General features: G+C 43.4%; 1 protein-coding gene across 1 annotated transcript in view; it reads right to left on the reverse strand.

The window, feature by feature from the left end:
* The window catches only part of COLEC12 (collectin subfamily member 12), a gene marked incomplete at its 5' end in the record, with an annotated part of 195,281 nt that overhangs the window by 38,258 nt on the left and 143,833 nt on the right, over positions 1 to 13,190 (reverse strand). The window contains one exon of the mRNA XM_082355459.1: positions 5,275 to 5,397. Within this exon, the coding sequence (XP_082211585.1) occupies positions 5,275 to 5,397 (123 nt within the window). The remainder of the gene's footprint in view (positions 1 to 5,274; positions 5,398 to 13,190) is intronic.

Below are 13,190 nucleotides of genomic sequence, written 5' to 3' on the forward strand. Positions count from 1 at the left end.
TCTCTTTGGTGCTAGGAAACTCTCTGCCCCGCCCACAAGGATTATGAACCGGTTACATGCACCAGTGCCTGTGTGTCTGTGTTTAAAAACACAGGATCTGGGTATAAAGCTGCAAACTTGAGGGGTGCAAAACTGGCAGCTTGCTAACTGCTTTAAAATACTAGACTGATGGAGATCCAGAGGTAACACTTGCTGTAATAGCACACAGCATTTTCGCTGTTTTTTACTCTTAACTCATTAGCACAAATTCTCTGTCAGGAAAATAGTGGCAGACCATCCTCTCTGACCCTGGAAATTCCCCATCTTTGGAGGGAGACCTCAGTTTGTAGATTATTCTCATATGAGGAAAACAAACATGAAACACAGAAGGGTCATGAGCAGTCTGTTTTTTCACAGGCTCCCCTTTATTGGAAAGTGTTTCTTGACAGATTTTTTTCTTCAAAATATTGTTGCTTTAGGTGTCATATCTGAGGTGTTACCCTTCTTTAAGTACCCAAAACTCAATTCTCTAGGATCATCTGACAATAATACCTTTTCTATAAAAGCATGTTGGTATCATTCCTTGGCCTGGGCCACTAACCTCCTTCTCCCCCGTCTGGATTCCACCCGTCCTTTAAGGTCTACTCCAAATCTCACCAGCCCGTCGTGCTAAGCCTTGCCTGATGATCTGATTCCACACCAATGGACCCTTTATCTGAATGGCAATAAAAACAGCCTCTATGGATTGCCTGCTCTCTGTAAGGTGCACTGCATCATCACTGCAGTTAATCCTTATGACTGCTATTTTACAGATGAAAAAAATTGAGGCTCAGAGATGTTCAGTAACTTGTCCAGAGTCACACAGCTTATTTTTTTTAATTTTTTGGGGGGTAAAAATCTGCACTTTACTTTTTTAATTTTAAAATTTTTATTATTTTTTTGGCCACATGGCATGCAGGATCTTAGTTCCCTGACCAGGGATCGAACCCACGCCCCGTGCAGTGTAAGTGCGGGGTCTTAAACACTGGACCACCAGGGAAGTCCCTCACACAGCTTGTAAGTGACTAAATGGGATACCAGGCCAGGAGGTCTAACTCTAAAATCCATGCTTGCTCTATAATTCCACATTGCCCTTCATCCAGTATTTCTTTTTCCTAAATATGGTTTCTTCCAAGAAAAGTCCCTTCAGGGGAAGGACTCTGTCTTCTTTATCTTCCCTTTACACTCATCATCCTCAGATATTTACCAAGTCTCTGCCAGGTTTGTGGCCCAGAGCTGGACATGGAGGATCCAAGAGACTTAGCTCATGGCCCAGGCCTTGGGGACGGGGAACAGCAGCAGAGCACAGAGCTCCTCCCTGGTGCTCACGAGGGTCTGTACCAGCCTGACTGTGGTCCTGAGGGAGAAACACGCCCCCTACTGGTACCTGGGACTTCCCAGTAATACCAGTTACGCTCCTTCGTGCTGTAATAAAGACATTTCTACCTTGAACACTATTTCATATTTCATTACAAAAATACAGAAGATCTGGTTATAGGGTGTTATCCTGGATTCTGACAACAGCTACACAGTGTGATCTGATGCACATCTGAAAGCCTACTTATCCAGCTGTAACTGCTACCTTGGCAGAGCTGAACAGCAAGGCAGACATTTATGACTTAGGAATGTTGCATCAGAGGAGGTTCTTACTGAAAAAGATTCAGATGTCTGTCTTTCATCTTTATCCTAATTACCTTAAGGTGGATGCCTGCTGGGCAGGACCACAGACTAGGATTTTCCTGTTCAGGGAATGTTCTGGAGGAAGAATGACCCACTGAATTTAGGAGGTGGCCTCTGTCATGGAAGCTTCACTCACCGATGATAAAGAGTCCAGGACAGAGGGTGCACCAAGCTGTAACTGTCTGAGAATGTGCTTTCTGTAAAGTGGCTGACATGCCTCATTGTCACAAGTGTACTGACCTGTCTGGGTGACTCAGCAATCCTCTGACTTGTTCAGCAAATTCTCTGGAAGGAACTTAAGTTACATCCTAACTTGTAGCTGCATAAGTGACATAAAAGGAGAAGTAAAGAACAGTTTTGAGGAAAACACCATGGAATTGCCTTTGCAAACTCTGATAAATAAAGGAGTTTCTATTTTACTTCCTTCCAACGTCTCCTCCAGAGAAAGATCTTTTTTCACTGAATATTCTTTTTTGTTTCTTTCTTCCCTTTTTTTTTTTTTTTTTTTTTTTAAAGTGGAGCGAGTTTCTCCAGACTTCAAAGGGAGATGTGTGAAGGAAGAACTTATCTTTCTGCCTCTTACCATGTTGGGTCACCAGAATCTTATCAGCAAGAAAGAGGAATCACTGTTCAAGTAAAGGGAAAACACATCTGGAAAATATCAGCATTTTAGCACATTAAGGCTATGTTTAAAGACAAAAATTGCATGTTGTGTTACCTTATTTTTGTCAGTAGAAGCCTGAGGGATGGGGACCCTGAAAGAGGGAAAGGGGCCTCCAACTTGTCTCGCTCCCTCAATCTCTTCACCCTTCATCCTGGCGAGATACACCCCAGAGCAGGCCAAGTGATCTTCAGGATTTTAAGCTTCTAGATAGGGCCTTGAGTCTCAGCAGTTGGCTTAGAGGTCCCTGGGCATTGATTGACTGCCTTTATAGAAGTCAGCCCTAATCTACAATTCAACCATCCATCCATCCATCCATCTTCTCATTAATTCATTCAGTAAACTTTATTGGGTAACTATTATGTACTGTGAGTCAGGTGCTAGTGGGAGATATGATAAATAAAAGATAGTCTCTTGTCTTTGTGGAGCTTACAGTTTGGGTGGTGAGACAGACCCACTGGCCATAATGATATAGTGTGACAGGGGCTAAGAGTAAAAAAGGATGCCATGGGGACCAGCAGGAGGGCACCCAACTCAGCTTTCAGGGGCTTCTTGCAGGACATGTGTCTGAGGGAGACATGAAGGGAAAGAAGGAAGAGAAAGTCATAAAGAGAAAGGTGGAGAACAGGGAAAAGGTGTTTCAGGTGAATGGACCAGCCCACACAAATATGCCAGAGCTGAGAAGGGCTTTCCACTGTCATAAAAATGGAGGAAATATCTGTACTTTAAAAATAAACAAACAAAGCCCCCTATTTTGTATCTTTCTGTATAATTCTTAAGGCATAAAGATCCTAGACCTTATTTTTTTGCAGAGGTAAAAATGACAAAATACCATACAGAGGTATTTCTTCAAACCTTTCTCATCTCTGTTTACTTTCATATCACACAGTGCTGAGCCCTAAAGATACCTATTAAATGACTGTTTGATTTCAAGCATCTCCTTTATCTGAGTTCACTAGGAAAAGTTGTGAAGTGAGTAAATGACCTAAATAACCCAGTAAAGGAAGACAACCAGGCTGAATTACCTGGGACATAAAACACCTTCCTTTTCCCCACTAGGTTTCCTGCCCCGCCTCCTCTGTCCAGCCCCGCCATGATTTAATAGCCTTTCTTAACACTTGCTCTGTTAATCCTAGGTTAGATTAACTCATCGCAAATGGATAAAATGACCTGGTAATTTCCCAAACTTCCATTGCCCAAGTTCATCAGTCAGCCCACTACAGGATGCATACAATTTTCCATGGAAATAGCCTTAAAAGTGGACTTAACAAGCCTTGACTATACTGAGTATTTTTAACATGTTTTGCCATTCTCATAGCTAGGGCTGTAAAAATGCAGTTATGAAGAAGCAAAGAACAGAGAGATTCAGCCACTCGCTACTGGGACCAACCTTAGGACAGGTGGCTCAGTTACATCATCTTTGCTCATCGCAATCACCTTGAAGAGTGGCATCACTATTGCCATTTTACAGATAAGAAATCAGAAACACTAAGGGGTTATGCTTCATACCCAGGTTACACAGCCATGCAGAGGATTTAGCGTGATGCCTGGCACACCAGCGAGCACTTAATAAACATTCACAATTGCATTACAAATGGTGGACTCAAGAACTGGACCGGGACCATCTGGCTCCAAAGCCCATTCTTATTCCAGTACATTGTTTTCTCAGGAAACTGCTAAACACTGGGAGAGCAGTGGGAGGAGTTACAAGCTGGAGGGAATTCACTTTGCATCCTTCTGTCCCCAGGTCAAATCTATGGGGCAGGGAACAGAGAAGGGAACATGTGGGAATTCTCCACTGTTAATCTGTCAGTGCTGAGGGAAGGCAGAGCGAAGATCAACAGACCCCATGTCTGCCTCTTGCTGAAACCAGACATCACATCTATCTCGCATGTCTCTGTGAGGCTTCCATGGCTGTTTTCTTTTCTTTTTTTAAATAGATAAATAAATTTATTTATTTAGGGCTGTGTTGGGTCTTCGTTGCTGCACGCGGGCTTTCTCTAGTTGCAGAGAGCTTGCGGTGCACAGGCTTCTCACAGGCTCTAGAGCACAGGCTCAGTAGTTGTGGCGCACGGGCTTAGTTGCTCTGCGGCATGTGGGATCTTCCCGGACCCGGACCAGGTCTCAAACCTGTGTCCCCTGCATTGGCAGGCGGATTCTTAACCGCTGCACCACCAGGGAAGTCCCCCATGGCTGTTTTCTATAAAAGGGTTTACGTAGCTTGTGATTCTGAATCAGGGCGCCTTCTACCTGCGGTGTCTGGAACAGGGGGTGGGGGGAACCAACCCACTTTGCAGATCTGGAGGATTCAGGCAAAAATCCTCCACTGACCTTAAACCAGACATGTTGAAAGAATGCCTGATGTGCCATAAAGTACAGTTGAGGTGGTGGTGCCACCTCTGTGTTTAATTTCTACAGGGTGGTATTTTTGTGGGGGTATATAAACAGTGACCACAGTAAATGTGCTGAAGAGAAACAAAAGGGAATTAATTGGCCAGTCCCTAGGTGAAGTAAATTGTATCTCTTGGAAGTCTTATCCTCTGTCAATACAGTTTTCCCGTGTGCTGACTCCAGGGTTTTCGTGGGGCCTCTTAGAGATAAGATGAAAAAAGATAGAGGAAGAGGGAGTATTTGGAAATAAGTAGGAAAAAGCAACAAAGAGGAAAAAATTTTATAACTCATAGAGGGCCATGATTATGGTTGAAATGACTCAAAAGGAATTGCTACTTCTCTCCTTTCAGATCCCACAGCTACAAGAAGCTCAAGACACAAAGATGGAGCTTAAGATGTTTAAGTTTTGTTGGCAAGAGTTATATTAATGAAATACTTCACACTTGCAAATGTACTTGTTTTTTCAGGCTTAAATTAATGAAAGAAAACTTGCTATTTGGAAGGAAAAAGGAAAGAGTACTTACCTTTGTATCCCAAAATGGCTACTGTGATTGTTAACAAGGCACACAAAATGTATAATAATATGATAGAAAACTTCAGTGCCCAGTTATTTTTACATTTGGTACATTGTGTTCCTTCCTGAATACCTGTAAGAAAAGTCAATTCTTAATAATAGTAACCAAAAAAACATTTCAAAAGTATCTTTTTGCATTTTGGTTCAAATACTGTAACTAAGAATATAGTTTTTACATATGCCCTACTATAGGATGAGTGGTATTTTAAAATTAAACACAACCACTTTAAATCTCGCCATTATTATAAACGTATTTAATGACTTGAAAACAGAGAACTTTGTCTCATAGAACAGTTTCAAGATCACATTCCATTATGATAATTATAATTTCAATAAAGATCTCTACATGACAAGAGATTTAAAACACCCAAATCTACTTGTGTCAGCCATTATTGGACCTACAGTAATTCAGACACAACCAACAACAACAACAACAAAATTGTGACTTGTCCCTTGATGTTTGTTTCAGTGGTGTGCTCGAGCTAGTTCCTACTGGCTTGCAAGAGTCAATTGTCAAATTTGTAGGAATTTTGGGAACTGGTTGTTAAACGGTTGGCAGCTTGAAATCAACCCTGGAGGGAGTATTTACACCATGGAAATTGGCAAACACTACAAATGATGCCCTCCCACACCCTCAATTGCTTTACCAGCATGCCACTGGCTATACTGTACTATAACCTATAGCAGAAAATATAGGTAATTTTATGATTAAAATGCTCCATATATAACCATCTCTGTACACTACATATGTACAGAAAACAGACACTGACCCTTATTTAAGTTATCACAGTGATTTAAATATCAACTAGGGAACAACCAGAAAAACCAGACATTTTTGATGCGAGGAGGTAAATTTTTAGTGCTCACAGCTGAACTTTTTGAAAAACATTCTAGTCTAAGTGGTAAACCACCAACACTTCTGCAAGTGACTCCAGAAACTAACCCATAAAAAGGGAACTTGCCATCGGACTGATGAGAAACACAGAAGACAAAGACTCTTGACATTTTAATGTGAAAATCACATTGTAAGGAGTATCGCGAGAGTCTTCCTTTCCCTATGTGTGTCCTACTAATAGCGTCTCCCAGGAGCAACAGCACATAAAGGACTGATCTTCTATGATTGTGCTCAATAACTTTTGATGGGTAAATTGTGAAGATTAAGCCACAGCTGAAGTTTCTCTCCTTTGGTTTGTAATTTTACGCATTGTGCCCTTCTTTGGTGAAAAGAGTTCTTCAGCAAAATGATGAGAGAAGCAGCATAGAACAATGACTCAAATTAAGTTTCAGGGTTTAACCAATCCCTCCAGTGTTCTGGGCTATACACCCAAGGGGAGGGGGCTCAATCTGTCTGTTCCATGACTTAGAGCAATGATTCTCAAACTCTGCGGTGCACTGGATTCACTCGAAAGGCTTGTTGAAACACAGCCTTTCTAATTCAGGAAGTCTGAGAAGGCGCCTGAGAATCTGGATTTCTAACAAGTTCCCAGGGGCTGCGATGCTGCTGGTCTGGCCGCCATGCTTTAGAACAGTGCTTCTCAAACCGTCAAGTGCTTACAAATCACATTGTTGAAATGCAGATTCTGATTCAGCAGGTCTGAAGCAGGAGCTAAAATTCTGTATGTCTAACAAGGTCCAGGAGATGCTTCGTTGGAGGAACACATTTTGAGGAGCTACGGTTTGTTTTAGAAGATGGTCATGCTGGATCAACCTTGGTGAGCCAATTCCTTGAAGGTAAAGCTGTAAAGTCAGACTTACTGATCAAACAGACCCAGAGTTAATCAGCTTCTCAGCATCGCAGTTTTCTCATTTCTTTGACTCCTTTTCCTTTCCATCCTCCTCCTTCCATTGCCACCTGGATGTTTCAGTGCCATCTCTTGTGTCCAAAACTGACCTTGGTACTAGCCCTGCCAAACCAGATCTCCAGCTTTCACCCAACTTTTTTATTTCCATCCAATCTAAATACTCCTACCATCCCAATCCCCCAGGTGGTCAAACTCAGACACCTTGAAGTCTTCTCTTATACTTATTCTCTAACTCAATCAGTCATCAGACCCTGCTAATCTTCCTGCAGATATTTTTGTCATGATCATCTCATCCACAGTTTATTGATGTTCGCTTACTGCCTACACTGTGCCAGACTCTAATATAGGTACTGTACATCACCTTTAATTCATATAATAACCCTTCAAGATGGCATGGTAGTGAGAGCTGAAATGACATCCCATAGACATCATAGCCAGGATTCGAACCTGGGCCTGTCTGACTCCAAACGCCATGACCTCTCCCCTACGCCATGGTGCCTCTCTGGTCAAGCTTTCCTATCCATTTCTACTGCCACCATCCTAGTGTGAGATCTTCTGATCTTAGTGGAAGATTCCTCTTCCATTCCCACTGGAATCCAGCCTCACCCTGTAACAAAATACTGCTGACCTCATGATGATGCCAAAAAGAAAAAAACAAAAACAAAGAAAACTTTCAATCGTTCACCCTTAACTGAAGGGTGAACACACACACACCCCTGCTCATAAGCTCTCTATAATCTGGCAGTTTAAAATGAAACAAAGACCCCTTATACCCAGTTAGAGTGAGCATATTTTTGGAATTGGGAGTGGGGGAAGCACAGGTAGACCCAGAGGTATGCCACATCTCATGTTCAGAAAACAATTAACTTGCTTTGGTGGCAACTGTAAAACACAGATGGAGGATAGACCCAGGGATGCTCTGGAAAGATTGGATGACACTTTTATGGTTGATGGAGGGTTTCATTCCTTTTGGATTTTAGGACTGTGGTGGGTGAACTCTTTACGCCTCTCCAGGGCTATTTCTTTCATTCCATTAGAAGAGCCTCAGAAGATTTGGTCAGAGGGCAGATGATGATAGATAACAGAATTTGGGGCTAGAGCATTGCTTAGAAGTCATCCGGTCAAGCATCATTGTGTTACTGATGTGGAGAGTGAGGCCGGCAAGGTAAAGCAGAATCAGAAGGAACGTGCCCTGATGTCCAGTGCAGGGGTCCTTTCCTCCCCTTCTCACCATGCGTGCTGGCGCTGTGTTTGCCACTGGACATCTTGTGCACGTGGTCTTCATGCAGATCTGCTCCCAGACAGTTGTCACTGCTTCACATGCTGAAGAACAAGGGTCACTTCATAGTGACACACATTTCTCGTTGCTGACTCTATCAGCATTTAATCAATATCAGATGGCACCGCCTGGTCTCCCGTCCTACTTGACACAATTTCTCCGTCTTGTTTTTTCTCCCTCCCAAGACTTATTTTTCATAAGAATTCTGTTTTATCTTTCCCTCTCTGCCCTCCACTGGGAGGACATCTGGCCAAACATACGGATGCCTACTACAAAGAGACCCTGCTGGCTCACGTAGCTGGGGGACCCCCTCCTCCTTGAACCTAGATGGTCACAAAAAACATTCAAGAGAGACATCCCCCTGTTACCAGCCTTTGTAGTGTTTGTTTTCTTAGCATTACTTTCCAGAGACGGGGGACTCTGTTCCCATTGCGAGGGGCCGGTAGGAAGGGCAGGGAATGGATCTGCAAGGCTGCAGATAAGAGATTCTAGGTCAGGAAGTGAAGCAGTTTGCCCCTCACCACCGAGAGAGCCAGCTTATCACAAAACCTGGCCCAAACGGCACATCTACAATTCAGCAGGCCACAGGCAGAACGTGCCTGCAGGACCCATGCCCTCCCATGGGTTACCCCTCCTGCTCTATCCCCACTGAACTCAAGGCTTGGCTTGTGTTCTGAATGCATTTTCCAGTGTCCAAGTCTTTATTATACAAAAAACATTGGGGAGGCCAAAGGAAGCCAGAATCACTCTGGTTAACTCCTTGAGTATTCTACGAAGTTCAGAATAGGCTGACAATTTGATCCCATCCCCAGTGTGCAAACTCAAAGTTCCCTGTGTTGCCCTGCTTCCAATAACACGTTTTAGGTAAGAAGATGGGGGTCAGTGCGGCCGCCGATCAGGGTATGGTGAGCTGGTTGGAGAGAATAAGTGAAACACTGCAGGAATGACAGTGCAGAAAGCCAGAAAAATTCACCAGCAAAGAGAATTCCTTTCTGCTGTGGTTCTCCATAAAGAGCCCTCCCAAGTTCTGTGGTCCTGGCCCCAGTACAGTCTGTTTTGCCAATCATTTTGGAAAACAAAAGAGTCTCCTTCACTATCATATTTTTCTACCATCACCAAAAGAGGGCTCTCTGTTAACATGGATGTGTGCTGATCAGCGCCCTTCCTCCTTAAGTGAAGGCCGGCGCTGTGGGCGAGTGCACGGCACTTCCGGGCTGTCTTAATTATCATAAATGTCCAGAGCTCAGTGGTGTTGCCATAAAGATCATGTTACCATAGAGAAGCTTCAAAAAGCTGGTAGCCTGCAAAATCCAGAAAAGCACAGGTTTTGATCTGAGTTTTGCAGTGACCTTTTCATGTGGTTTTTTTATAGTTATTAATCTACTGCCTGGTGGCATATATTCCCATAAGCCCATGAGAATGATTTGGCCCTAACGGTAAAACTGATGATTCAAATACATTCCTATCATTAAAATGCCCTCAAAAGCAACAAAACAGTAAGAGTTAACATCCTAGTTAGTTATTTGGATGTTGTGCAACATCACTAGAACAGAAGTTAAATACATAAAACACTTTATCCCACGAATAATTAGTTTTTCCTTATTATAAAGGCTATTTACTAAATGATGGGATATGGATTTATTTAGTATTTTTTTAAAAGTATTAATGAGTATTTAGTTCCCCAAATACAAATCCCAGCCCTGGACAACTTATTATGCCAAGTTTCTTAAATAATGTAGAGAATCATGGTAACAGAATGAGGACAAGAATTAAAAATAAAATCACTTTCTGTGCAAAATAAATGAAGCCTCACAGCATCGCTATATTCAGAAAGATGTATTCAAACCAGAAAAATGATTTAGAACAGAGCTTTATGAATTTGAACTCTTCAGCATTCATCCTGAGCTTATATTAATATTCTGCACATTTACCAAAGGTATAGTTTCTTTCGTTAAAAATTTTTCATGTATATATTAAAAGAGGCAGCCAGTTCTGGTTTGGTTTCAATGTAAAAAAAAATATTTATTATTTGTTTAAAATTTATAATGTATACCCTGCCTGCTAAAAAAGAATTGTTAGAGGCAAAAGCCAGATAATGATGCCACTCAGAAAATATAACATCTGCCAGAACGTACAGTGTCTCAAAAGAACGCAATTACTTTCTCTTTGTAGTTTTTATAATAGGAAATCCTTTATTATATGAACTGTACACAAATGCCTTCAGTTCTGAGGAGCAGAATCCTAGGTCCAGGGGGAGTTCATCCATCACATCTCTTACATATGTCTCTCCTGGCTGGCCCCTTCCTCCTGGCTCTCTTCCTATTCATTTTATTCCATGGGCACAGAGTGAACTGTCAACCATCCTAATGATACACTTCAGCAGCCCTGACTAACTTCATTATCGGCACCACCAAACAATGTCCTTCTGTGATTAGGCGCTGAATCTTTTAATTAAAAGGACACATGAAAATTTGGCTCCAGCTTGGACCATCAAGAGTCTGTCATATAATTGAGCTGGACACTTAGACTGCACAGGTATTTGGAGGAAAGCCACCAGATATTTGTTTAGTGGATGAGAGTTTGCTATTGCTGCAAACTCGAAGAGGAATTGGTAAGGATGGCGGCCAGTCTTGAGTACTTGATGTGTACCACGTCCCCCTGCCCAGCTACTTTCAGTCCCTTTAATAACCCTGCCAAGTAGGACTTCTGACCCTGATTTTATAGATTTTTAGGAAAGTGGGGGTCAGAGAGGTTGAGCACCCAAGCTAGTGAGTGGCTGAGCTGGGAACTGAACCCAGATGATCACACGTTGCTTCCCTAAGCTTGCTGACCTTCAGGGGTAGAAAGCAAAACAAAGCAAGGAGAAGGATGCCTAATGAGATAAACTGTAGAAGGTGGACAGGTTAGACTTTAGAAGTGTTCTGTCAAAATACAGGAATGCAGAAACGTCCTTTCAAATGTTGACAGATACGCCTTTCTCAGAAATGAGCAGGAAAATTTAGTCTCCAGGAAGTTAACTATTACAGGCCTGAGGTTTCTACAGGCTGTAATTTCTCTTCCTATTCTGTGGTGACATACTTGAGCAGCAAGTTAATTCCACCCTAAATAAATCCTCATTATCTCTGTGAGACGTCACGACTGGCTTGGAGGTTTGGCTGGTAAGGTCTGTTAGCCCCTCAGGGGAATCATCCCCCAATGGTGGTGAAATTTCTGGAATGGGGTGGCCTGGGAAGAGAAGGTAGCTTTATAATTTCAAGGCAAACTATGAGACATGTAAGGGCTTTGAGCTTGAAACCAAAACAAGTTGGTTGCCCCTACTGAGTTTTCTTCCGAAGTTCTAGTTCACTGAAATAGGAGCCTCAAAAGTCAATGGTGCACTCATCTATGGACCCAAATAATTGCTGGTGGTTCAAGCCTGCAGGAGTTGGGAGAGAAAAGTTAGTGGAAAGGAAGGAGGTGAAAGAAGGATTTATTGAATGGTAATAAAAATTTATGTAGCCTCTTAACCCCCTTTTTAAAAAAACCTGCCTGGGGACTTCCCTGGTGGCACAGTGGTTAAGAATCCACCTGCCAATGCAGGGGACACGGGTTTGATCCCTGGTCCGGGAAGATCCCACATGCCACGGAGCAACTAAGCCCGTGCACCACAACTACTGAGCCTGCACTCTAGAGCCCGAAAGCCACAACTACTGAGCCCGCGTGCTACAGCTACTGAAGTCTGCATGCCTGGAACCCGTGCTCTGCAACAAGAGAAGCCACCGCAATGAGAAACCCACGCACCTCAACGAAGAGTAGCCCCTGCTCGCTGCAACTAGAGAAAGCCCGCGCGCAGCAATGAAGACCCAACGCAGCCCCCAACCACCCCCAAAAAAAACCTGCCTGGAGTACTTTGGAAAAAAACAATTCTTTTTACAAATACCAGCTTGACCCCATGGTTCAGAAATCCACTGCCACAGTAACAGCTCCAGGTGGCTCAAAGTAGATACCAAGAAGCTCACTACCTAGCATCCTCTGACCACCCAGGTCCTCGGAACCTCACAGCCTGAGGACTTCAGCGGTCACCTCAGCCAGTATCCATCTTACCAGTGAGGAAACCAGTCCAATGAACTTCTCTGCCCTCCAGGCTGTCCCGGGCTTGAGGACTCAGGTCTCCGGATTCTCTGCCAAAGTTCTTTAGAGCCCAAAACACAGCCCACCATACTTCTTTCTCGCTACATCCCATTTATTCAAGAAACAAGGATGGAGCACCTAGTCTGTACCAGGCGCTGAGTAGAACGGTGAACAAAACAGACAACAATCTGTGTCCTTAAGGAATGTACACTCCGGTGGGAGGATATTTTAATATGTTGGAAGGTGCTAACGGCTATGGAGAAAAATAAAGCAAGGACTGGACAAAGGGCACGTGGGAGAGGAGGTGGATGGCAGTGTAAGCAGGTGGTCAGAGAAGGCTTCGGGGAGTAACATCGGGGCCAAAGCTTGAAGGAGCTTGGGGTGCTGGGCGGGGACCTCATGGCGCGGCCTCAGCGTCTGCCTGTCTCCTCTCTACGTCTTGAGATTCGCCCCCCTTCTCCCTGCAGCACTCTTCTCTCTACCAAACGACTTCTATTAGAAGCCATTTAATTTCCTCACAAATTTCCTCCTGGATGAACCCTCTTCTAATAAGCCATGCCCCGAGCCCAGCTGGGCCTGGACCCCTTCGGCTCCTCTGCGGTTCACATTGCATAAATCTATTAGGCTCATCTGTACGGTTTTCAAGTAATTTAAATGCCATCTCCCTGGCTATGA

This window comes from Balaenoptera borealis, assembly GCF_965194805.1.
Source record: "Balaenoptera borealis genome assembly, chromosome: 14".
NCBI lineage: Eukaryota > Metazoa > Chordata > Mammalia > Artiodactyla > Balaenopteridae > Balaenoptera > Balaenoptera borealis.